Below are 24,783 nucleotides of genomic sequence, written 5' to 3'. Positions count from 1 at the left end.
ATAGAACTGAAAAATAACAGTTATAGAACCGATATTATATAAAGAACCGTAGTCGAAATCAATATAGACTAGAACCGATATATCTGTAATAGTTACAACATTTTTTTAGTTCTTACAACTGTTTTAATTTAAAACCGATATATAACAGTTTGAAACAGTTATTTTTGGAACCGTTTCAACTGCTACGTGGAACTAGCTAGAGAATATGGAATTAAAAATATTCCTCGCTGTACGTGATACTAAAATAGTAATAGGATCTTAGGACTCGACAAACGGCGGATAGAAAAATGGATTGGAAGTTTGGTTTCTTCCCGCATTAATAGGTGCGTTATGTGCAAATTATTGTGTACAACACATCAAACATAACAAAAAGTAGTTTATTTTTATTATAAACATAAATTTACAATAAATATTCAATAGATTTCATCTGTAAAATGCAATTATCTGCGATACGTTGAAAAAGTAAAAATTTCCCACTTTTTCAGTGTATGTTCATTTACTATTTAAATCATTATTACAGTTTTTCAATTAATATTTTGTAATGTGTGCATCATTTATGTGTTCATTTTTCTTTACCGAATGTAAGAGTAAACTCTGTTCCTTTGTTCCCAAAGAAGACCAATGCAATGATATAAGTTAAATTGATTTATTCTTATATTCATAATGAATATATTGTGTATATTATTGGCATACTACATGTACATGAATCTGTATGTATGTATTTATTTATACATAAATTTGTTTAGTTTCATAATAATAAATGAACTTTCATGTCATATGTTTTCCTTATGATAGGCCAGTTTGTATGTGCAATTTTATGTCGTAAAAATATTGTAATAATGTGCATATACATAATATTCTTCTATTAATCACTGATAACAATTGTTTATGTATAATACAAATTACAAAAAATGTATATATTAGGAATGATTCAGTGTGCTTTGATAAAATAACGGTAGACAAGAGTCGCCAGAATTCCAAGGGCAATAGGAATCAGCCACGACCTCCAAGAACCACTGCAATTGCTAATCATCACAACACGATGCAGCATCGACTATTTACATATTACATATTTTACATTTTTATAATGTCACAGTTCTGGATAGCACAAACTTAACTCACAAATATGGTACACCTTGCTGCTATGTACAAATACAAAACACATAAGCATATTGTTGTAATTATAATAAGCATGTTTTTGTAATAGACAAAAGTTACACCTTCAATTGTGCTATCCAATAAATAGTAACATGAAAATGTGAAATGATGAATACGATATGGATACAGATTATGATGTACTTGTAACGTCTAAATTTATCAATAATATACAAGATGAAGCATTTAAAACAGGTCATCTGGGTAACTTGTTTACTTTTTACAATAGAAAAAATGTTTCAGATAAATGATGAATTTCATGGGTGACATGAAAATCAAACAAATTTTTTCTATCCTTAAAACTAAATAAGTTATTTATTGTGACTTGATTTAAAAGCCTCACGTTATACTCAAACAACAACATTAGTCAACATAAAAAATAATTTATAAAAGAAACATATTTACCTAGAATTATTTTCTTCATCTGATTTGGCAGTTTTCTCTGGTTCATCTTCCTAAAATGAATAAATAATTTCTATTTTGTAAAGACTAACATTTCCTTTTCATAGGTAATATCATAATCATTATTAATAATTACTTTGAGAATTTCTCCTATTTTGTATGGGACCATCATTAGTCTGGCATCGCTGGAGTGTCCGATATCTTCAAAAGCTTCTGTACTATCACGGCCAGCTTGGTCCACAAGAATTGCTGGCCCACCTGGATGCTAAGTTCAGATACAAGAACGACTATGTTAGCTAAAATAGACTAAGTACAAGATATTAGTTATAAACAGATAATGATATCTACCTTGTCTAAAAACGTAGTTAAATCGTAAACACTATTGTTAATGATAATCCACAAACTACTGGTATCTGTGTGCTCAGCAACTTCTGCAGTCGTGTAGAATTTGGTAGTATCGGTAGCAGTGCTCTCAGACTCCATGTTTTTTCTTCTCAAAACAAATGATAGTTTTTACGAAGTACTCAAATATTATCTGTATAACTTGTTTATTTTGTTACGTTAAGTTATTTATCGTGACTTGTCTTAAAACTCATTAATCAATATAAAAAATAATTTTAAAAGCATATTTACTTAGCATTATTTTCTTTGGACATTGCATCTGATTCTGTGGTTTTTTCTGGTTCTGCTTCCTAACATGGGCAAATAATTTATATTTTGTGAAAACTAACATTTCCTTTTCATAGATAATACCATAATCATTGTAACAAGCATTATTTACAAATGATTAGTATTAAATTTTACACCTACCTTGACAATTTCTCCGATTTTATATTGGACCATCATTAACCTGGCATCGCTGGAGTGCCCAATATCTTCAAAAGCTTCTGTACTATCACGACCAGCATGGTCCACAAGAATTGCTGGCCCACCTGGATGCTAAGTTCAGATACAAGAACAACCATGTTAGCTAAAATAGACTAAGTACAATATATTAGTTATAAACAGATAATGATATCTACCTTGTCTAAAAACGTTGTTAAATCGTAAACACTATTGTTAATGATAATCCACAAACTACTGGTATCTGTGTGCTCAGCAACTTCTGCAGTCGTGTAGAATTTGGTAGTATCGGTAGCAGTGCTCTCAGACTCCATGTTTTTTCTTCTCGAAACAAATGATAGTTTTTAAGAAAGTACTCAAATATTATCTGTATAACTTGTTTATTTTGTTACGTTAAGTTATTTATCGTGACTTGTCTTAAAAGTCATTAATCAATATAAAAAATAATTTTAAAAGAAGCATATTTACTTAGCATTATTTTCTTTGGACATTGCATCTGATTCTGTGGTTTTTTCTGGTTCTGCTTCCTAAGATGGGCAAATAATTTATATTTTGTGAAAACTAACATTTCCTTTTCATAGATAATACCATAATCATTGTAACAAGCATTATTTACAAATGATTAGTATTAAATTTTACACCTACCTTGACAATTTCTCCGATTTTATATTGGACCATCATTAACCTGGCATCGCTGGAGTGCCCGATATCTTCAAAAGCTTCTGTACTATCACGACCAGCATGGTCCACAAGAATTGCTGGCCCACCTGGATGCTAAGTTCAGATACAAGAACAACCATGTTAGCTAAAATAGACTAAGTACAAGATATTAGTTATAAACAGATAATGATATCTACCTTGTCTAAAAACGTTGTTAAATCGTAAACACTATTGTTAATGATAATCCACAAACTACTGGTATCTGTGTGCTCAGCAACTTCTGCAGTCGTGTAGAATTTGGTAGTATCGGTAGCAGTGCTCTCAGACTCCATGTTTTTTCTTCTCAAAACAAATGATAGTTTTTAAGAAAGTACTCAAATATTATCTGTATAACTTGTTTATTTTGTTACGTTAAGTTATTTATCGTGACTTGTCTTAAAAGTCATTAATCAATATAAAAAATAATTTTAAAAGAAGCATATTTACTTAGCATTATTTTCTTTGGACATTGCATCTGATTCTGTGATTTTTTCTGGTTCTGCTTCCTAAGATGGGCAAATAATTTATATTTTGTGAAAACTAACATTTCCTTTTCATAGATAATACCATAATCATTGTAACAAGCATTATTTACAAATGATTAGTATTAAATTTTACACCTACCTTGACAATTTCTCCGATTTTATATTGGACCAACATTAGCCTGTCATCGCTGTACAGCCCAATATCTTCAAAAGCTTCTGTACTATCACGACCAGTACGATGCAAACGAATTTCTTTCCTATCTGGATGCTTAAATTCAGATACAAAAACGATCATTTTCATACAACTTTTAATCAACAAAATAACTTGGTTAAGATATACTAAGTACAAGATATTAGTTATAAAATGATAATAATATTCTACCTCTTTTAAAAATGAAGTTACATCGTAAACATTATTGTCAATAACTATCCACGGACTACTACTGCTATTTGTGTGCTCAGCAACTTCTGCCTTCGTGTAGAATTTGGTAGAAGTGGTGTCAGTAGAAGTGTTCTCGGACGCCATATTTTTTCTTCTTAAAAAAGATAATAGTTTGTAAAAAGCATTCGAATATTATGTAGATACTACTGAAAGAAATGAATAAAGTATTAAGTACAAACGATCGTCTATTATTTGTGCTAGTTTCGCGTTAGTTCAATTGACCTTCAATCAGAAAGTACTAACATTCACAAAACTTTGTTCAATATCTTATCGGCTATCTGCAACTACAGCACAGACCAGTGTGGCCAGATCGGGCATAATTGAGTGCATCGACGTCGACGTTAGTAACGACGAACTTCCTTAGCGTTTAACGGAGTGGTGGGGAAAGTCGACATATCCTACCGCACGAGCCACATGTTACGCGTGGTCAGCGCTTCACGCAACTTTGAAAAATCGATAAAGAACGTGAATAAGACCTTTTCCTTCTTGATCTCGAACAGCTGAAGTCCGTCTTCGCAGCATACAATTTCGAATCTCGACTGCCCAGGCCTATTTTTACGTATCGAGTTATATGTATAGGCACATACGTATGAAATTTCAAGCGAACATTTCTGTATCTTTAAAACATTATAACTTTTAATGTTTCAAAATGCAAACAACGCGTATTTTGGTGAAGAAGATTAGTTATATTAATATTAGTTATGTGTATACCAAAGAAAATACGCGTGACAGTACCCCTGACGGTTCCAGGAGTACTGAAAAGAGTTGGTCAGCTGTGGTCACTTTTATGCAGTCGGATAAAGAAATCGCCCGCCAATCAGCAACCAGTCCGCTGGGGGCGACACTTGCTTAACAAAGTTTATAAGAGACCCCTGTGGCCCTCGCGGGGTAGTTATCCCCCAACCGCCAAGCAAGACGGACCGTATCGAGATGAAGAATTTAATTGAAGATTTCCATTCGATCAAAATCGAAGATGGCCAAGAAGATGGTTCACGAGCAGCGGCCAAGGGACAAACCGGTCTTTTTAAAGACCAAGAAAATCTCATTTGTGGGAACAACTAAACTGAACAACTTTTATATTTAACAACTCAGAGACTTTACATCTCTGTTATGGAACAACTTATGCAATAAAACTGAACATGGTATATTTACCTATATAGGCGAAAAATATACAAATACAAATTGAATTTATTGAATTGATATTAAATAAACATTCTTTGCTATAAAATCAAAAAATTATTATTTGAAATAATAGAACAATTAGAAAATAATTTCGAAAGTCTTACTTGATAAACTATATTCAAACGATTTATTTCCAAAGTATTGTTTTATGTCAAACATGATCAGGGGGTCTTGAAACGTGTATTTACGTGTCAATTTTTCATTTATGTCGACTTTCCCCGCCACTCCGTTAAACGCTAAGGAAGTTCGTCGTTACTAACGTCGACGTCGATGCACTCAATTATGCCCGATCTGGCCACAGTGCTACAGACTGAAATTAGCGAATCGATTAGTAAATGGTGCGAATGTTACGCGCATTTATAATAGTAATATTCGCCACTAATATGGTTTCTCGTAATAATATCTGGAATCTCTTAAAGTAGACGAAATTTATTTCACTGTTGCGATTGATCTTGATTAATAGTAAAATTCAATTTTTGTAAATGCGGCAAGACGATTTACTTAAAGTTATACATATTAAATATATAAATTAGCTATATATTTGTGATTATTTTATATATTTTCGAATTGATAGTTAAGAATTATACATTTCAAAAGCAGACCAATAAGAAAGCTCAATTTACGTGTATATCTAAGATTGATGCAGGTTGATTATTGGTGTTTAAATTGAATACGATAGCTTTATATTATGAAATGAATATAATTGAATGTTCTTTTTCATAAATTCGTACTGCAGTACAGAGTTGTCGACGTTTGATTTCAGATTTTGGCAACTGATGTCTCAGTTTTATCAAATACAGTTCTTTTACGATAATCAAATAATAGAAAATGAATTTTGGCGGTTTCTTGTGGTTCGGGATCCTTGTTAGTTTTCAAACGAATTGTGTAAAATGTGAATTATTCTCGTCAGAAACGTTAAAAACTATTGTTTCTAAATTTTATACTGTAATTTCGTATGTACCGTGTCGATTTATGGAATGTTGTTCCGATGAATATGTTTCTCCTGATATGAATAGTAAGTATGTTAACAAGAAAAATGTCACATTGTAGATACATTTATTGAAAATACTCTTTGTATATGTGCATAATTAACTACATTAATTCTACATATATATCTTTTTTGTAGAGTTAGATGATATTCTTAGCAAAGAATTATATGGGCAAGAAATTGCTCGTCATATAGTTGTAAATGCCTTACGTGGCCACCTAAGTTCATCTAATCCTCCAAAAGCTTTAGCTATGAGTTTTCATGGCCCTCCAGGAACTGGTAAAACTTACGTGACTCAAATGATTGCTAAGTCCTTTTATAAAAATGGGGATCGTAGTCAGTTTTATCATCTTTTCAATGGTCGTAATGATTTTCCTTTGGAAAGAGATCTAGAGCATTACAAGGTACATAATTATCAAGCAGCCTTTAAATTTCAAATCAATGAACGCATGTACATAATGATTTATTTTTACTTCCTTAAATTTACATTATTTTTGTCATATTACTTTATGTCTTGTAGGAAGAATTACGTAAAACTATTATTAACAGTTTAATAAAATGTGAAAGATCATTGTTTGTATTTGATGAAGTGGATAAAATGCCAGAAGGTCTATTGAATGTTCTTGTACCATTTCTGGATTATACAACATGGTTCAAATCATGGAAATTAATGGGCAATTCGTTAAACACAAGGAAAGCAGTTTATATATTTTTGTCTAATACCGGCAGTTCTCGAATAATAAAACGTTTATTAACTTTATGGGGAGAAGGGAAACACAGGCATACAACTAAACTTCATGATTTTGAGAATTTAATAAGCGTTGGAGCCTTTAATGAAAAAGGTGGCCTTTATCATAGCGAAACTATAGATACTAGCCTTATAGATCATTATGTGCCTTTCTTACCACTGGAAGAGGTACATGTGAAGAAGTGTTTAAAAAAAGCTTTTTTAAACAGAGATACCGTTCCTACTAATGCTATGATGGAGGAAGGATTGTCTTATGTGATTTTTGGACCTCCACCGCATAATCTTTATGCAACAGCTGGTTGTAAAAGATTAGAGCAAAAAGTAGCTTCTATTATATATGCCCAAAGGAAGATATCAATAAAACAAGAATTGTAGGATTGTGTAAGGAATACCTTGTTGTGTTAACATTTTAATAAGGTCTAAATTTTATTGATTATTCTCATTGGCACAATCAGAAAATACGCGTAACAGTTAAAAAAAATAGTACAATTAATTTGTTACAGTAATGCGTGTAGCGATATTCATATATTTGTGTATTTTTATATTTAGGAAATAGCTAAAATTTTTATCGTTAACAATACAGAATTACAATATATACAATTGAGGCTTGGCAATTGACTTTAAAATAGTCATAAAGAAAAAAGTTGTCTAAAAGTATATACATTTGGCAATGTAACTTTTTCACGTGATTTGAATATACAAGATTAGACAACTTGGATCGTTATGATTTATGTTTTTAAAAACTTAGTGGTATTGCCGTATCGTACCGAAAAATAATTATAATTTTTTTCGTCTATACAACTCGCTAAACACATTTATTTTTATACGTTCGGGTTCACGTACACGCATATGTACTTTCTATTTTTATAATGATGCTGATGTATGAAAATTAATTTATCTATATTTTATACAATGTAAAAATGTGTTATATAATTTATTTTTTCTTCTATTCTTCATTAAGAGGCGTTTTAATAAAGTGTTATGATTGCACGATGATGTGATTAATGTGTAAAATATTCTTGATCGTCGTGCCACCACATCGAGCAAGTATTGTAAGTAATATAATTTATATTTATTCTTCCTCGACGTACTCTTTTGGAAAAAATCCTACTTGATCGCCTATTTTTCCTTTCCACCATCCTTTGGCATCACCTTCTTTACTCAACACTACGACTCTACAGCCACGTCGCAAGCTCAGTTGATTGCGTTCTCCTCCACGAAAATCGAACAATGCCTTAGCTAATACACGTTTATACGGCCATAATAAACGTTGATCTAATTTCTCAAAATTTTCCGACAACGAAGCTCGTTCGTAATATTCGACGAGCTCGACTACACTTTTAAAGAAACGAGATTCACTGAGATAAAATAAATCGGCTCCATCGACGTCGCGTTTAAATACTCTTATATGTTTTACTGCTCCGTCTGCCCTACAATGATAATTAATTTTTCTGTTTTCAAGACGAACACTTGAAAAAAATATCTCAATTAAAAAGATATGTTGTACGAGGGGATCTTACTTGATACTAAGAGCATAATTAGTTTCGTGTTTCAAACGCGGTTGTCCGGCAGGCCGTACTCGCAGCATGTATGTACCATCTTCGCGGGGTTCTAATTTATTTGAAGCTGTATCTCGACCCATTTCTCCCACAAACCATAATTTCACTGAAAGAGCCCGTTCGCATGGTAGCGGCGGTGGAGGTGGTGGCGGGGGTGGTGCCGGCATGCATCGACCTGAATGTGCAATGCACTGTTTGTGCACGGAAATGCGACATACTTCGCACCGATATCCCTGTACGAATAAACAATTTGGTAGTAAACTTGTATTATAATATTTAACGAACACCCATCGATGACCCCTTTACCTGGAATATGCGACCTTTTAAAAACTTGCCACATCGCTGACAGCTCAGTGGACTATCGAACGTAGTAACTTTAAACTTATGGTTCGTGTTACGACATGCGGCAGGATTAACATTATCCATTGCATCTTGTAATGCCTTGATCCACATTTGCTTTTGTTCTTCTGTTCTTGCAGACAAAGTGTACGCTGTATATTCTTGTTTATGAACAAGTAACCATTGATAGCACCGTCGAGAATCTTTGCCGATTATTCGTCTTGCTATATGATCTTCCAATCTATAATCATCTAGTCTTAAAGTTTCGCGGTAACAGTACTGTTCACCTCTGCATGCTTTACAAATTAATATCACTTGCTCAAAAACAAACGCGTAACGAGCCTTTACCCGTTGGTCACCGTGAGCTTTTACCTAAAATGTAATTACCATATTGTATTAATATTTCATTTAAAGATTCACTCGTTAAAACAATAATACCTTAAGCTCTCCGTCTCTAAGCAGGCGTCCGAAATCTTTTAACTGTGCATCTACAGGAACAACCCAATCAATTATCGACGCCTGGATATCTTTTATAATGTCTAACGTGTCGGAATCACGTTTCACTTCATTAATGTATTGAGCTATATCAACCATAACTTCTCTAGCTTTTCCAAGATGATGTCTGTCTTCTAGCCAGTCACAAGGAGTTTCTTCTACTAGTTTGTCCAGCAACAAGTGATATTTTAATACTCTTTGCATCGGAACAGACAGTATGTCCCGTAGCTTAAATTTACCATTATTAGCTTCTCGTTGGCACCTCTGTAATTAACGTTCCTATGAAATTTGTCGATTTATAAATGATACCAAGTTAAGAGCGCATGTTGCAATACGTACAATAACTTCTTGATTTACTACTTCGTTTCGCGCGCAAGCTTCTTGCAATGTGTTTTGCGCAAGTGTAAGGTTTGCGCAATAATCTCCATAGATCAGGAACTTTTCTCGCCAATCGAGGAAAACTTGCGCTAAAGCGGCACCGGCTCTTGCCTTTCGAAGCTGGCTATGAAAGCCAGCATGAATCTCTGCAAGTTCTTTTATGCCAAAAAAAATTCGTGCTGAATCCTCAGGCCGTAGTAACGATGAGAGAGGTCTGGCGAAATGTCTGAGCAAACTGTTAAGGACGTCCGAATAATTCCGTTCTGTTTCGACCAGTTCCTGGATCACATAATCCCTCTTTTCACCTCCAGAGATTGCACCGTCCTGTTTTTACATGAACCAAATTAATTACAAAGACAACTCGTTTACAATACAGGAGGTGGAGATACAAAATACTATGAGGCGAAACAAGACCAATTATTAGCGCCGTGACTTACAAAATTTCAAGTACTGTTAAGACAAATGTGATTATAAAATGCCATTTAGATTGCGGTAACAAGAAACACAAAAATATAACGACCTGTGCAACAGATGGAGGAGGTGGCAAGTGTAGACTACAAAGGTCCTGGTAGATCTCTTCGCTTTGGGCATGGCTGCAAAATACTCCGTACCCATCTTCCTCTCCAACTGGATCTTCATTGTCTCCTCCTCCACCTGCTTCATTCCCTTCGCGCCTTCTAAACCTTCTGCGGCGGCCTTCATCCTCACGGCTTTAGCATAAAAATATGAACAGCCATGCACTATTCATGCACGAAAAAAAATAAAATTTCTGGCGAATTTAAACTACTTATAGCGACGGAAGATCTTGCTATTAACGGTAAACATAGCTTAGCACATACAACTGGAGCAAAAACAATTTAACTTTAAAATAGTGCCAGTTATCACTGTATTGAGTTTTATTTTTAATAAATATATGTAAGCGTATGTTACTTATATCGCGTATAACGTTAGAAAATATTTTTTAACCCTCGGACAGCCGACGGTTGGATGGTTTAACGGGCCACATGGGAAACGATAAATCCTGGATCCGTTTGGACTCGTATTAGCTCTTTTTCGATACACATTCTAGCCGTTTTTTAAACATTTTTTATGCTCTATATGATCAAGAGGTCCGAAGAGACCCAGGCATCGCCAGGCGAGGGTTAAGAATGGAATACAGTGATGTTTGGTACATTTCTCACAAAATATTTTCAACTTTCAAATTTCTGACAACAGATACCTTCTCTGTGGAAGGCCAGTCGTGATGGGAATTACTCGAGAAGCAGAGTAATTCCTGATATACTTGGGACTCATCTACATCCATACCCTTAGGTTTCATGGTAAATGCCACCACTCCTGTTGTGGGGCTAAACCCATTGACAGAAGTTATCATAAAGTTATAAATGTGCAAGGAACAAAGATATCTGTTATTCTTCATCAGTTTTTATAACGACTCTATAAATCTTTTAGCTTTAAGTAAATCTGTTTGTAGTATAACTACCATAATTTGCTGTAACGCTTAATAGGTTTAGAATACACCAAATTTTATGGAGATTGAAATGCTTACCCTGCACCAGCACTTTGTAAATCCTTATAAATATCTTCTTGCGATCTACTGTGTCCTACAGAAAATCCACTGTAGCAAAAATTTCTTGTTAGCTCAAATTAATAAAGCTTGCAATCAAACAATTATAGCGCAACAAATTACTTACGGAATACCCCTGCGTCTTAAACGGGAACATTTTGACAGAACAGATAAAGTGCACAGTACACGATGAAAATTTGATAGATCGAACAACATGGAGGGCTCGAACAAGTCAGAATTTGATAGGCCAAAAGTGGTTGAGCATGCAGATAAAAATACTTTTATATTCCTTAAGCACAAAAATTGTGCCATTTGTGGTTTCTGATTCACATCTTTCATGTCTATGCAACCAGGATCCACTGTATTTAGGAGATTGCATAGCAATACGCCGTCTCTTAATGTATATGCTAAATCAACTGCCACTGCTTTTGGCCAATTTGCTTTGTGATCTGCCCTTAAAGCTCCGCATCTGGTTAACCATTTGGCACACTCGTGCCAACCACCCCCATTATCCGAACTGCTCTCCGATCTGATCATTTTTGCTCCTCTTAACGAGCAAAATATTAAAGGTTCAAGATAAAGGTTCCTTTAACTTGTAAGACATTAGGCCACGAAGACTTTCTAAACAAGTTCCCTTACACTGAAAGACTATAGAAATGTACAATCATTATTACAATTAACAATTTAGCTAAATACATTGTTAATACTAAATAAAAAATGAAGATAAACCATATCTAGAAATGCAACTTTAATTGATAAAATTATCAGAATTATATTATTACAAGAAGTATGACTAATATAAATAATATTTTTAAACGCATACCTCCATTCGCCAGAGGATTTGCGAGATGTTCGTTCGTTCTTTTGTCAGTGTTAAGAATATTTTGTGATATATTCTGCAATAGAAAAACTCATTATTGCGTTCCGTGTAGGTTGCTAATGATATCTCAACGGAATCCGTAACGTCGCTTAAAATGTTCTATTGGTAGCGTCATTGTTAAGAAAGCATTTCGTTAAGCTAGAACTTTAATACGCTATTCCTTTCCTCGATATGCCTCCTTTTCTCATTCTAATATTATGACGTTCGACCCACTGTAGCTCACGACCGCCATATTGCTACTTCACTGCAGTCGGTCATATCATAAATTTTGTTGCAGTTTTCGTTTCGAATGCACAGTCGTAGATGGGGCTGCATGCCCCTGTAAATGCAAGTTGCATTCGGTATTTTGGGAGTTACAATTTTCCATTAAATAAATGAACGAAAAGTTTGTAATTACTCTTGTGCTTATGTTGTAAATATCTGTCGTGCACATCGTAAATCCAGAATCGATTTAAAGAATACGAAGATCTTGCTGCGTGCAATAGCTAGAACGTAACAATGAAATCGATGTAAATTACGAATAAATTTAAATGTACTCCCAAAGAGAATCATAACAATTGCAACAATTATTATTGTGCACGCATTAATTAAGGTAACAATGATATTCAATGGTATGCATATCCATTCATCAGGCGTCGTTATGTAGACAGAAGTAAAAAGTATTAAACGAATTGAAAGTTGTAGGATTTCTAATTAGTATCAGAAATACGAAGTGTGCATTATTCAGGAGGGAATGGTGTAATCGGTCAGCCAATAGGATGGTTAAAATTGTGTGACGTATGCCAGGCTTCGTTTACGGATCTTGCTACATTCTACAGTCACTTCAGTGACCATGCAGCTGGCCGATCGCGATGACAGTAATTTCATTACGTAAACAGAGTTGTGTTGTGTTTTAATTGTGATAAATCTCGGTACGTAAACATACACAATGTGTTAAACTCAACCATTCGTTTAAAGTGGTCGTATAGATTAAATAATTGATCGATGCCCGGTTCGTAAACAGTTCATATTACTTATCGAATGTGTAAATGTCAATTCGTTTAAGTTTTCTAATACGGAACATTTCGATCGGGTTAACATTTCTGTATAATTTTGTGTTAAGAAACTAATACATTGTAAAAATATTTTTTCCGTCAAGGTCACTCTTTCACCGAGCTTTCAAGGTTACTGTTGTTTTTCTTTCATACAAGTGCATAATGTGTCGAATTGAATGACGCGCATGATAGTAATTCAACTGTGATCGTCATCGTGGTATTTTAACGTTTCAGGGTGATTTCATCTCATGAATAATATTTTCAAATAACGTTTAACTTCACCTAAAAGGCTATATCATTTGTTTCGTACCCGTAAAGAAGATGTCTCTAGTAGGGTGCTGTTGAGAATATTCTTTTTTTTATTTTAGTATAGCGACAATGCGTAAGCTATTTTATGTGATCACGTGCCTAATCGTGTGTAATGTAAGCGTCGATTCTGACAATAAACTGCAATGTAAAGACGAAAACAACGCACCGGTTGATTGGTAAGTGTTTCGAAAGTTGTTGTTCATAATGATCATGAAATTGTATTTGTATTTGTTTAATATTGAACGAGACTCAGATCCCCACCATAAATTTAGCATGCTGGCCCTAATGTTGGTGATTACACCACTGGCTTTGGGCCATTTTTCTAACGGTTTAAAAGTCATTAGCGACGACAATACGAATCGAACGGTTCTACTACTACGATAATACTAATGCCATTTTAGGTACGTGATTTATAAGTTACCGAAAACTCCAATGAGTAGTAATCCTTTAATCAAAGACGGTAATGCTTATCTGTACGTAACAAGCGCAACAGTCGGAACCGGGTGGCGCTTATCTACTAGGTCTATCGCTTCAAACAATTCTATCCCTGGGATCACATTAGCGCCTATTTACAATGACGTAAGCATGAACAAAAACCATTAATTAGTATAGATTTATCGCAATTACTCGACAACAGTAGGACTTCGATACTTGCATACGAACACTGATTCGTTTTGTTAACAATTGGAACGATTATTTAACAACAAGTAGTTACAATTTTAATGGGAGATTCCAGAGGCTAAAATAAGACGAAAATCAAGAATACTAATTTGTTGATGGAGGCCTCGTTAAAAAGTTATGTAACATTCAAAGTTCCGCCCATACTGAATTTTTTTCTAGAAAGTGGGTAGGATTTCGGGGGTATGTCTATTCACCAAAAATGATTGTAATGGACCCATGCAACTAAAAATAATTTTTTCAGAACGATTTGAAATTTTTTAATTTTGTCGAAAAGTTTCACACTTTATCGAATTTTTTTCTCGAAAGTGGGTAGGAATTCGAGGATATGTCTATTCACCAAAAATGCTTGCAATTGACCCCTGTAACTAAATATAATTTTTTTTGTACGATTTGAAATTTTTTAATTTCGTCTAAAAATTTCACACTTTATCGAATTTTTTTCTCGAAAGTGGGTAGGAATTCGAGGGTATGTGTATTTACCAAAAATGATTGTAATGGACCCCTGCAACTAAAAATAATTTTTTTTGGGTGATTTGAAATTTTTTAATTTTGTCGAAAAATTTCACACTTTATCGAATTTTTTTCTCGAAAGTGGGTAGGATTTCGAGTGTATGTCTATTCACAAAAAATGCTTGCAATTGACCCCTGTAACTAAATATAATTTTTTTTGTGTGATTTAAAGTTTTTTAATTTTGTCGAAAAATTTCACACTTTATCGAATTTTTTTCTCGAAAGTGGGTAGGATTTTGAGGGTATGTCTATTCACCAAAAATGCTTGCAATTGACCCCTGTAACTAAATATAATTTTTTTTGTGTGATTTAAAATTTTTTAATTTCGTCTAAAAGTTTCAGTACCTATTCGAATTTTTTTCTCGAAAGTGGGCAGGATTTCGGGTATATGTGTATTCACCAAAAATGCTTGCAATTGACCCCTGCAACTAAAAGTAATTTTTTTAGAACGATTTGAAATTTTTTAATTTTGTCGAAATTCAATCCTGTTTTTCTGCGACTATCGGAGGCCCTACTGTACGAATAATTCCATATGTATAGAATTAATGTGTTGTGTACTTATGACCAGTCGTTAAATTTTAATTCTTGCACCACGTATAGAAAAACGAGAACAAGAGTATGTGGACTTTGTACAACGACGATCCGCCGGATTCGTCGACCGTTTTTAAATATGGCCATTCGAAGGGCGTAGTGGCGGTTAACAGCGATCAGGGTTTCTGGTTAATTCACAGCGTGCCAAATTTCCCTCCGGTTCCCAATGGCGGCGAGTTAACCCGCCCTTCGAACAGGGAAAACGTAACTATCGCGGGCAGATACGATTATCCAGAAAGTGGAAAGTTGTACGGGCAGAGTTTTTTGTGCGTTTCCCTCGGGGGGGATCAATTTAATTCTGTCGGCGAACAGTTGATGTACAACGAAATAGTAGTGTACGCGAAAAATATACCAGAAACGCTCGATAAAGCGTATCCGTTGTTAAGGAACGCGACCAATCAGAAACGGATCAGGTCGCCCCCGTATAACAACAAAGCTATCGTAAGATCCTTGGGATCGGTCGAGTTCGTTTCGTTCGCCAAGGGCAGCAAGTGGCAGAAAGGTAATTAACTTCGAATTGGAACCAGATTGAATTTATTGCATTGTACGACGTTCATTTGTTTAGGTTTATACACCGATTACGTTGCCCCACAGTTGCAGACAGATCTGTACGTGCAGTCGTGGTTGAACGGCCGTGGAAAGCTTCCATCCACGTGCAGTCGTAGAAAGTAACGTCAGTCATTTTACCGTTCAGCGTTTTCGTATCAGTTCATTCTTCACACGAGTTAATTTTACAGAGTTTACAACGTTAAGAGCCTCGTGTTGGAGGCAGCCAATGTCGATTTCTCGAGCAGTCGCGATCATTCCAAGTGGTCCATAACAGTCACCAACAAAACAGACGTTCATTGGGTTTGCGTCGCTGATATTAACAGAGCCGTAAATAAATATTTGAAATATTTCACTAGTTAAAGATTTCAAGGAATTTGAGGAGATTTCTTTTCTTTGTAGGATACGCAGTATTCTCGAGGCGGCGGAGCCTTGTGTTTCAAGCAGGCACAATTATGGAACGATTATCGGAACGCCATAAACGACGTAGAGCCTTGCACTTTATAAGCGAACGCGTGACGTTCTCCCTTTTTTGGGAAAATACTGGGAATTTCAAAGCGTTCGTAAGATACTCGGTATCCAGTATTAAACGCGTTCTTTCAGTGTAATAAATTGATTTCCGGTAAAATAAGATTCCCAATTACGATTAAATATAATTCATTCCTTTGTATGCGTTCTGTCTAGCGTAATAAAATTGTTGCAATTAATCGTTGAGCTGCCGCGTGATTCTCTTTGTTAATGTGAATTTTACGTGTATACGAGTCGGAGGCGGCAGGCGAGAAATATGCGAACAGTAATGTCCTGTTTATAATATTCCTCGTGTAAACGTGCATATCATCGAGCGTTGCGAGTGTGCTTATTGTTTTCGGTAAATTGCGAGAGATGATAGCACGGCAGAGATATTATCTAGATATACATTTGGCATTGTGCCTGAGCACTAATTTAACTCTAACTACAGTATGCCTGTAACGTGCAAGAATGAGGTGCGAACGCGTATTTATTGAAAGCGTCGACAACGATTCTAAAGTTGTACGATCGTTCGAACGTGGCGTGCACCTCTGCCGTTTACACGTTTATATTTTGGTCGTAATGACGGGACGAAACGCGGCGACGATACGCTATCGCGAAGCGTAGTCGTTTTCATCGGAATTTCTTATAATATCTGCACGGCGGATATTTTTCGTCGATACGTATCGTAAGCTTCCGTAACATCAATGCGAGTATACAAAGTAATAACTGTCATATTAAATGCAGTTTACTTGCGAGTGTATAAAGAAGAGGTCTCGGTAGTTCTTTATTACCGTGGAATAAGGACGGACGACGGGGATCAGAAGCAGTTCTTAAATTGGATTTTATGAAAGGCAGTAGCGGCTCCTCCTGCACCGAGTTCTCGTTTCGTCCTCCTTTTTCTCCACGGTGCTTATTGTCTACCTAAGGAAATTGCAGAGTAGCTCGACGTGCCGTTAATGAAAGAAAAAAGAAAGCAGCCGAGGTTTAGTAAGCGGAAGCAGAGAGGAACGATTTGCTCTTTAATGAAAATTTCAAGAAATCGACTGAACTTCGGCCTGCTCTTCATCGCCGTTTCGGGCTCCTCCATCTCTTTGATAGACTTTGTTTCAGAGACTTTCATCCGGCAGGGGGGAAAAAGGTTGTCTAAATACTTCATCGCGTGAATCGTAACGATCGATTATCAACAGTAATTACTCAGTCTTGTTACAAAACGTTATACTGTACACCTTTGCAGCGAACGAAATTTCTACGAGAATATCATGATTTATTTTATAAGCTTAGTTATTATTCTTTGCGTGGCGGTCGTACACGCCTAAACAACAAGATACGCGTTCTAATTTTAATATTAAAGATAGCACGTGCACGTATAATCCGATACGTTTAATCTTCATCGATAAAGATAAAGGTGAGAGATTGATCTCTGCTACTTAATTGTGTTTAAGTCTCTTTTGAGTTTGCGTCACGTATGTTTTAACATGTTGTACACTCAGGATATTCCAAGAAGCGATACTCCATATTTCTCCATTTCGATTCGATCGTTACAGAATTTATTGAACCGCGTATTCGTCGATGGGGAAAGAATCGGCAATTACATAAAGAACAATTGAATCTGATTTCCATTCATCGACTACGGCTTATCATTTGCGTGGAAGTTATCGACTAATTGATGGTAGAAATGTTAAGCGAAGCGTGCTCGAACGCGGTAGAGTTTGTCCTAGAAACAAGTGATACGAGTACGGTCGATGCAGCCTCGTCAATCATCAGAGGAATGTTAGAATAACTAAACAGGGAGGGGTAGGAGAGATAAAGAGGTTTGGATGAAAAGGTCGATGGATGGAAGGGGGGTTGAAATTCGCAGGTGTTCGTTCAGGCGTGAATCAATCGGCGCACACTGCCAAGAGACAAAACAACGCTGAAAACAAGAAGCGAGGGAGTTCGGTAAAGCATCTGGAAGCGGATGCTTGGAAAAACAAGCTGGCTGCCGCTGAAAGGAGATTAAGAGTAGGAATGCAGACGGGGATACCTTTAATACGGTGCCTGGCAGCTGGCATCATTCGGTCAATTTCTTGGTGCCTACATAGATATTCATCTGTTTTCCAGACTCCCAACGTGATCATGATTTCCCTGTGAAATAAAACTGTTTTCGAAATTAGTATGTATTGTCATCCGTTGTACTCCCGATACCAATAAATTTTTGTCGAACACTTTTTTTAGTCAGTGTCGCATGAGAGTCTGTAAAGAGTGGAAAATGATTCGCGCGGGCGTTCTCGAAAATATCCAGTTTTCGCGCGCGCACGATCACGTGACAGGTTAACGCGAATATCAACGATATATTTCACGTCACGTACCGTTTCGAGTTGGCGTGCTCGATGGGGCGCAGATTTCGGTTGAACCGCGTAGCGGTGTCGTAAAAGGGTATGAAATTTCGCCGGCTGGAAAGATGAGGAGACGACGCTGCAGTGTTCCCGGCGATATTTCAGCATTAAAGGCGGCCTGTTCTGCATACTAAAATCCTGTACATCGTCCAAATATACGTGCAACGTTATATGCATGAAACCATCGTGCGTCGTGTGCTCGCGTGTGTACTTAAGCAACGCGGTTACGGCGCATGCGCGAGTTACCGCCATCTTTTTCCCTCCAAAAGGCCAACATCCGGTTTCCCTTTCCGCCTAGCTAGGAGTGCCACAGGGTGTTTCGAGGAAAAGGATGCTTTTGGATCAATTAAGAATTTCGATCGATGGTAAGAGAAATTCTAAATCTGATACGGTTCATCTTGTACGCGTAATTTGGGTGTATATACAAGTCTTAATGGCTTCTGCAGCAATTAAGACTTGATGGGCCTCTGGGGCTGTACATTCCGAGACCTTCAGTAATATTCTCAAAAGAAAAAGTACATTTATTTTTATCTCGCGAATATAGTTTTTGTACAAAAATAGTTTTCGCGAATGAACTGGAAAGAATATTGTTTCTTGAATAGTCGGGAAATGTAATGTAAAAATTCGATTTGAAGCATCCGGAAATGCGACCGGAAATAATTTCCGGTAGCCATCTTTTAATCAGGCTTCCTGTGCCCGCCACTAGGTGGCTGTGAAATAGATTTTCGCGCGTTTTCCATCGACAGAACGTAGTACTTGATCGATATTTGTTCTAGTAGCATTTCTCAATACGTATTTCATAGAAACGTTTTTATTAATTGAATTTTTCACGTGATATCAATGTTAGTGTTTTATATATCGTGTTGAATAGCCCTACGATGAATTGTAATATTATCTTATACGTATTCGAATCGTGTGTGAAAGAAATCAATGTGCTGTGTTGTAGTTGGAAACAAGACTGTGTTGGGTTTTGCGGACGTAACGAGATTTCAATCTTGAAAGTTTACTGCAACCACCTAGGATCGGTCACCCTCTGGTAAGTGCAATATAATCATTGTTTAAAGTAATTCGAAAGTTAGGTTAAGATATGGCGAAGCACTTGGTCGCGAATTTGAAACGAATTTGGTGGATAGTTAATATTCCACCCAAACAAATTCATTTTTTGTTCTTTTGATTAAGAATTTGCATTCGTGGTTGAAAAAAAAGTTGCAAACAAACGCGCGGTTATTTTCAACGATAAGAACATAGGTTAAGGTCGTGGTTATGTTACACTCGTCTCGAGATTCGAGCGAGAGGTTATGCATATGTAACAAAGATATTTATAGACAATGTTTAATATTCATATCGTGGGGTGGCGAACGGTTTCCTATATTCAACAAGAAAACGCGTTGCGTGCTACATCCTCGCGATGTTATACTCGTAAAAATAATTAATAACCATTTGTTCTCACGCGAATGAAAAGAAATATTTTAATTTTAATTTTTATCATTTTCTAACTCGATAAATTTGACAAATAGTTTTACAAACAACAGAAGATATTTAATGTTTCGTAAGTACTGAAATCTGGTCTTGAATTCCTTGGACAAACTACGATAATTTTTAATTATCGCACGACCGTAATTATCTATTGTATAATTTTCAGCAAAAAGAAGACATTCGATTATAGAGCATCGATTAATTAATATGTAGATCAGAGTTGGGATAGGTCAGTTTTAATTAGAACAAAGCAAGGCTCAGCTCCTCTCTGTTGCCTAATTCCAGTCAATAGTGAGATTAAGGTACCTTGACCCGGATTAATGTATTAAAGTAAATTAGGTCACTCCGGTATAAACTTCCGGGACATCTGTTGGGTTCGCCACAGGAGTTTGACGAACCACATCGAAGTTTTAATAGCGTGTCTGACCCGTATCCTTTAAGTGGTGCCTTTGCGGGAACCTTCGTTACAACATATGAAAGCCTCTTTGCAGATTGGATGTTGAACGTTATATCGGTAACCTATCACGTTATAATTATACCGTGATACCAGTTGTTTTACGCAGCAAAGTAAATGCGCTCGATAAAATTCCAAGTACGAGAAAAAATCGTTGATCGATCGTTTCGTTAATTTGGGATTTCGATAACCAAGTTTCTACCGTCGTCTTATTTTTGCAGGTGTATATCGCAAGGGAGAATCTTGTTTGCGAGGAAAGATATCGCGCTATCTCGTCGGAAGGAAACGGAAACAACACTGTCTATAAAGATAAATAATACGTAAGCGTACGATGGACGAAGATAGTAGTTTTATTGTTACGCTCCATCGCGACTGAATCGTTGGTGTACCGGGAACTACATTAAGGTTGTAGGAACTATCAGGGTGGTTCTCTCCAGTTGCAACCCGCCGGGAAACTACCCCGAACAACTGTCTCGGCGTAACCGAACTCGAATGCATCACCGTCGTAGTTCCAACCAGAGGCTTCCGGTACTTACCGAGAACTTATCAGACGACGGAAGTGTCGTTGACTCATAACCGTCGACTTATTACTTCCACGTTGTCGAACCTCGGTGCCAAAATATAACGACCTTTTAATTTCTCGCGTGTTAGAGATTCAACGTTTTCGATGGAACGGCTAGCGGTACTGTATCTCCCCTCGAAACGTTCTTTCGCGTATCAAACCCGTTTCCTGTCGGTTCACACTTCCGTTTCTCCGATTATTTGCTCGGTACATTCGGTCGTGGAAGCTCTTAAAATGTTAGGTTGCTCCATAATTTTTCACGTTTTATCAAAGAAAATGATTTAACGTCCTTCGGAGTACCTACCGGATTTAGATAGGTTTGAACGGTTTTATAAATTCTAGACGGTCTAGTTTCTTCATAATAAATCTCAATAATATGAACCGTATGTGTTTCGACGATGGCTTCTGTTTTTCTTGTTGTGAAATCTTATGGTACCGTAGCGAATGAATATCGATAGAGTTTTATCGTCGGAGGTGGTTTTGTAGAGGGTGAAAAAAAGCGCGAAGGAAGGTTACGGGCGAGTAGAATTGCATACTAGCGAGTCAGAGACCCGCGAGCGCGAATGTTAAGACCGTGGAACGCGTCGGGGGTGGTCCGCTCTCGTACAGACGCGGCAGAGAATAATTCAAGTAGGTAGAAACTGGAAGGATAAGGGCGAGGGTTGCGTGGCGGTGGAAATTGCGGATGGCAGGGGTAAAGCTGCAGCACTCCGCTTAGACAAAGCCTAACGAAGCTTCTATTCAGCAACAGTAGGCACCGCGAGGCCCAACTTCACTTCTATTATACTTACTCGTCGGCACGAAGTGAATTCCATCCATCAACGGAATTCCAGGCTAAGCAGCTCTCTGCTGCCTGGCATCTCCATCTCTGGCACGAGAGGTATTCTCTCCTTTTTTGGGGTTGCATCCTCTTTGTGTTTACCCCGCCGCCTAAAGTACCCGGTGTTTTCTTCTTTTCAACGTCAGCGTTTCTATGCGGGCACGTGTGCGTGCATATTTTATCGCTTCTCGCGGCTCCGAGAACTACGCGCGAGCCGCGATTTCTCGCCCGGGCTTTTACACCGTCGTTCGACCAGATTTCAAATCGTCCGCGGCTCCCGGATAATGGGACTTTTATTTCCGGTCGCGGTTGTTCCGCGCGCGTACAGAAATAAAGCCCAGCGTCGGGGAAAATGCGAAATGACCGCGAAATCCGTCCCCGCAGCGCTTTCCAGTTATTTCTACTTGTTTTTTTTCGCGATGTCCTTCTTTTTTTTTTCTTGCACGAGCCTAGGCGTATCGACAGTCGGGGATATGTTGGCGCGAATCTGTGGCCGGGATAAGCGCGTCTCCGGCGTAATAAAACTCCCGGAGGGAAGCCCGGCACCGTTAGTCGGAACTTTTCCACGAAAAACGAGAAAAAGAACTAGAAGACGTAGAATCAATCCCGTAACGTCGCTCGGGTACTGCCCCCAGCCCCTTCTCCCCCTCAAGAACCAATCGTAACAAACTTTGGTTTTTATTATAAAAATCTCTCTTTATTTTAGTCGCAGTCGAACCGAACTCGCGCGATAGACGTTCCTCCGGAACGAATCTTTTCTTTCACTGTTAGGTTAGTCCATGGAACGTCGATTATCAGAATCCTGGTTATGCAAATGGTCAAGGGTCGAACACGTTCTCTTCGTGTACACTGGAAAAGTTCGATAAGGTTATCAGCGTGAACTCGATTACGCGTTATTTTATTCCAAGTTGGGATACAGTATCTCATTTATCGTATGGCAAATATGGATGTGGCTGATTTTATTATAAATATCCGACAGTGTTTATATCCTTTACAAAATTTTGGTTAGAAGGTAATGAATTGAACGCTAACTCAAAAGAGTACTTCAAGCTGTTGGGAATACTCGTCTTACTCGAATAAAAAATGCGAATACTTATACTTCTCGCTATAATATTTACACGCTGTGTTCACGTTGCTCGTATAAAATGTGGTCCCTTGTACTTGCACCATGGAAAAATGTTACATAAACGTAAGAATAATTTAGCAATATTCCCGTTTAGTCTGTGCAGGTTGCGTTTACTAACCGTGGAACGCTTTGAAGCGCCATTAGCAAGTCGTTGAAACGTCTCAATTATTAACGAACCGAGAAGCGTCGTGGACGTCTGACGAGTCGTGACTGGAAACTGGCCGTCGACGTGTTTCCGCGTTCGTGTTCGCGTTACGGCGTTTTTACGCGATTCGAGGGAAGGAAAAAAGGGGCCAGGAATATCGAGATACGAGGCAGGTCACGAAACTCGAGCGTCGACTTCTCGCAGAACTTACACGTTCTTCCTTTTCGGCTTTATCTGACTCCGTGCGCCGCAGGACGTCGGAGTTGTGACCGGAATTGCAATATTTCGAGACGTTGCTTCGACGTTTTCCACGAGGTTGACCCCGAGATGCCTATTTCATCGGTGACGACACGTCGTTGTTAGGGACCTCTACTTTATACGGTCCGCCCTTTAACCTCCCTGGTCCTGTTTTCTCCATCTTATCGGGAACACGATGACTTTTCGGCGAAATGAAAGGGACACGAAAAACAGCGAAGGCAATCTTCGGTATTCGGGTCAACGAAGCTCGAACGAAAAGAATAAACAACGACGTGTTGAAATTCGGGACTCTCGAAACTCCGTACGGGTTCGTCGAACCTTTCGATAACGTTGATACGTACAAAATGATTCAACTTAACATTCTCGTCAAACTTTATCATGGTTTAATAGCCCCAAGACCGCAATACGGAGAAACTTTAAACGTATGCCGAAAGTTGACGCGAAACGTGTGCTCCCCACGAGAAGACACGTACAAGTCGCACCGGGAATCAAATATGCATGAAGTACATGCGTTAACATTTTATGTACAGGGTATTCTTCCCGTATTTTCGCCCGGCGAAATTCACGGGAGCGTATGGCCGGAATTACGGAAGATTGATGAACGCCAGCTGCGCTTGGAGAACAAGTGGCAAGCAAGAAGGATCGTTCCGGCAAAAATGATGAAAACGAAGAGGAAATGGAGTCTGGCGCCGCGTTTAACGAAGAAATAAACGAAAGTGTCGCGAAACCCGGACGATTCTAGCTAATTTCTACGCTGAGCGCGTTCTTTGTTGTTTCGTCTCACGTGCAACGAAAGGATCCCATTAACTGCTTCGAACGTTCGAAATTTCGGCTATTCCGAGCTACGGATTCCCTTCGACCACGGAATAGTATTTATCTGCCTCGATCGACGAAGATTTTCCGGTGTGGAAGAAGGCGCGAAGATTCGTCGACGATCGTTTTGGAAAAGAACGTTACATCGGACGGGTCCGTTCGCGTTCATCGGTTTCGAAAGGAGGGGAAGGGAAAAAGAGGATCGCGGAGGTGACAAATGCAAGGGAATGGCTGTCCCTGAGTGTCTGGCAAGCTCCAGCCGAGTAATCGAGCGCGTGATCAATGGGCTTAACTTCTCAGCGAGTCCGGGCGAAAGGTGGAGAGAAGTGGAAAATAAAAGGAGTGGGAAGGAATGCTTCCCATTGGCAGCCGCCGTCTATCGTCAACAAGATCGTTTCTCGGTACAAACTTATC

The 24,783-nt window shown here is 37.6% G+C and overlaps 4 protein-coding genes across 14 annotated transcripts; 2 read left to right on the top strand and 2 right to left on the bottom strand.

The window, feature by feature from the left end:
• Window positions 1-497: 497 nt before the first annotated feature.
• LOC122398128 lies at window positions 498-4,351 on the bottom strand. Of its 8 annotated transcripts, none has more exons than XM_043397757.1 (14): window positions 4,270-4,351; window positions 3,967-4,120; window positions 3,724-3,852; window positions 3,547-3,605; window positions 3,258-3,399; window positions 3,046-3,174; window positions 2,869-2,927; window positions 2,580-2,721; window positions 2,368-2,496; window positions 2,191-2,249; window positions 1,906-2,047; window positions 1,694-1,822; window positions 1,561-1,610; window positions 498-1,054 (listed from the first exon to the last, which is right to left on the bottom strand). In XM_043397757.1, exons 2-14 carry the CDS (start codon window positions 4,108-4,110, stop codon window positions 1,033-1,035), a joined length of 1,335 nt encoding a protein of 444 aa, XP_043253692.1. In that variant the 5' UTR covers window positions 4,111-4,120; window positions 4,270-4,351; the 3' UTR covers window positions 498-1,032. The 8 variants fall into 8 exon arrangements, with proteins under 8 accessions (XP_043253692.1, XP_043253685.1, XP_043253689.1 ...); XM_043397750.1 differs by having other exon boundaries at window positions 499-1,025; XM_043397754.1 differs by having other exon boundaries at window positions 499-1,025; window positions 3,967-4,117; window positions 4,270-4,333.
• A 1,173-nt stretch (window positions 4,352-5,524) lies between these two features.
• Window positions 5,525-7,333, top strand: LOC122398603 (torsin-1A-like). 3 transcript variants are annotated; one of them, XM_043398652.1, is made up of 4 exons: window positions 5,525-5,854; window positions 5,972-6,223; window positions 6,335-6,600; window positions 6,717-7,333. In XM_043398652.1, the coding sequence occupies exons 2-4, from the start codon at window positions 6,037-6,039 to the stop codon at window positions 7,317-7,319; spliced, it is 1,056 nt and encodes a 351-aa protein (XP_043254587.1). In that variant the 5' UTR covers window positions 5,525-5,854; window positions 5,972-6,036; the 3' UTR covers window positions 7,320-7,333. The 3 variants fall into 3 exon arrangements, with proteins under 3 accessions (XP_043254587.1, XP_043254586.1, XP_043254588.1); XM_043398653.1 differs by having other exon boundaries at window positions 5,558-5,626; XM_043398651.1 differs by having other exon boundaries at window positions 5,525-6,223.
• Window positions 7,334-8,005: 672 nt separating this feature from the next.
• Window positions 8,006-12,392, bottom strand: LOC122398602 (protein vav). Of its 2 annotated transcripts, none has more exons than XM_043398650.1 (9): window positions 12,103-12,392; window positions 11,407-11,927; window positions 11,262-11,330; window positions 10,935-11,061; window positions 9,677-10,039; window positions 9,281-9,601; window positions 8,810-9,214; window positions 8,465-8,736; window positions 8,006-8,374 (listed from the first exon to the last, which is right to left on the bottom strand). In XM_043398650.1, the coding sequence occupies exons 2-9, from the start codon at window positions 11,814-11,816 to the stop codon at window positions 8,017-8,019; spliced, it is 2,325 nt and encodes a 774-aa protein (XP_043254585.1). In that variant the 5' UTR covers window positions 11,817-11,927; window positions 12,103-12,392; the 3' UTR covers window positions 8,006-8,016. The 2 variants fall into 2 exon arrangements, with proteins under 2 accessions (XP_043254585.1, XP_043254584.1); XM_043398649.1 differs by lacking the exon at window positions 10,935-11,061 and adding an exon at window positions 10,236-10,425.
• Window positions 12,393-12,974: 582 nt separating this feature from the next.
• Window positions 12,975-16,531, top strand: LOC122398165 (plancitoxin-1). The gene is made up of 7 exons (XM_043397828.1): window positions 12,975-13,070; window positions 13,562-13,678; window positions 13,904-14,081; window positions 15,294-15,786; window positions 15,850-15,952; window positions 16,022-16,160; window positions 16,233-16,531. Exons 2-7 carry the CDS (start codon window positions 13,572-13,574, stop codon window positions 16,335-16,337), a joined length of 1,125 nt encoding a protein of 374 aa, XP_043253763.1. The 5' UTR covers window positions 12,975-13,070; window positions 13,562-13,571; the 3' UTR covers window positions 16,338-16,531.
• Window positions 16,532-24,783: the final 8,252 nt, after the last annotated feature.

Source organism: Colletes gigas, unplaced genomic scaffold (assembly GCF_013123115.1).
Source record: "Colletes gigas isolate AHSC1104 unplaced genomic scaffold, ASM1312311v1 Colletes_gigas_Sc00011, whole genome shotgun sequence".
In the NCBI taxonomy this organism is placed as follows: Eukaryota; Metazoa; Arthropoda; class Insecta; order Hymenoptera; family Colletidae; genus Colletes; species Colletes gigas.
The sequence above is the reverse complement of the archived record's forward strand: the minus strand, read 5'-3'. Positions and strand labels throughout refer to the sequence as shown.

What these genes read in the sequence shown, in the direction of transcription:
- LOC122398128 (XM_043397750.1), bottom strand. Translation starts at nt 4,110, where the DNA reads ATGGCGTCCGAGAACACTTCTACTGACACCACTTCTACCAAATTCTAC. An exon ending in TAACTTCATTTTTAAAAGAG is followed by an intron (nt 3,853 to 3,966) that starts GTAGAATATTAT and finishes TCTGAATTTAAG; the next exon opens with CATCCAGATAGGAAAGAAAT. An exon ending in AAATCGGAGAAATTGTCAAG is followed by an intron (nt 2,928 to 3,045) that starts GTAGGTGTAAAA and finishes TGCCCATCTTAG; the next exon opens with GAAGCAGAACCAGAAAAAAC.
- LOC122398603 (XM_043398652.1), top strand. Translation starts at nt 6,037, where the DNA reads ATGAATTTTGGCGGTTTCTTGTGGTTCGGGATCCTTGTTAGTTTTCAA. An exon ending in TGTTTCTCCTGATATGAATA is followed by an intron (nt 6,224 to 6,334) that starts GTAAGTATGTTA and finishes TCTTTTTTGTAG; the next exon opens with AGTTAGATGATATTCTTAGC. An exon ending in GAGATCTAGAGCATTACAAG is followed by an intron (nt 6,601 to 6,716) that starts GTACATAATTAT and finishes TATGTCTTGTAG; the next exon opens with GAAGAATTACGTAAAACTAT.
- LOC122398602 (XM_043398649.1), bottom strand. Translation starts at nt 11,816, where the DNA reads ATGATCAGATCGGAGAGCAGTTCGGATAATGGGGGTGGTTGGCACGAG. An exon ending in TAGTAAATCAAGAAGTTATT is followed by an intron (nt 9,602 to 9,676) that starts GTACGTATTGCA and finishes CGTTAATTACAG; the next exon opens with AGGTGCCAACGAGAAGCTAA. An exon ending in AATTATGCTCTTAGTATCAA is followed by an intron (nt 8,375 to 8,464) that starts GTAAGATCCCCT and finishes TTATCATTGTAG; the next exon opens with GGCAGACGGAGCAGTAAAAC.
- LOC122398165 (XM_043397828.1), top strand. Translation starts at nt 13,572, where the DNA reads ATGCGTAAGCTATTTTATGTGATCACGTGCCTAATCGTGTGTAATGTA. An exon ending in TAGCGCCTATTTACAATGAC is followed by an intron (nt 14,082 to 15,293) that starts GTAAGCATGAAC and finishes CACCACGTATAG; the next exon opens with AAAAACGAGAACAAGAGTAT. An exon ending in TCCACGTGCAGTCGTAGAAA is followed by an intron (nt 15,953 to 16,021) that starts GTAACGTCAGTC and finishes TTAATTTTACAG; the next exon opens with AGTTTACAACGTTAAGAGCC.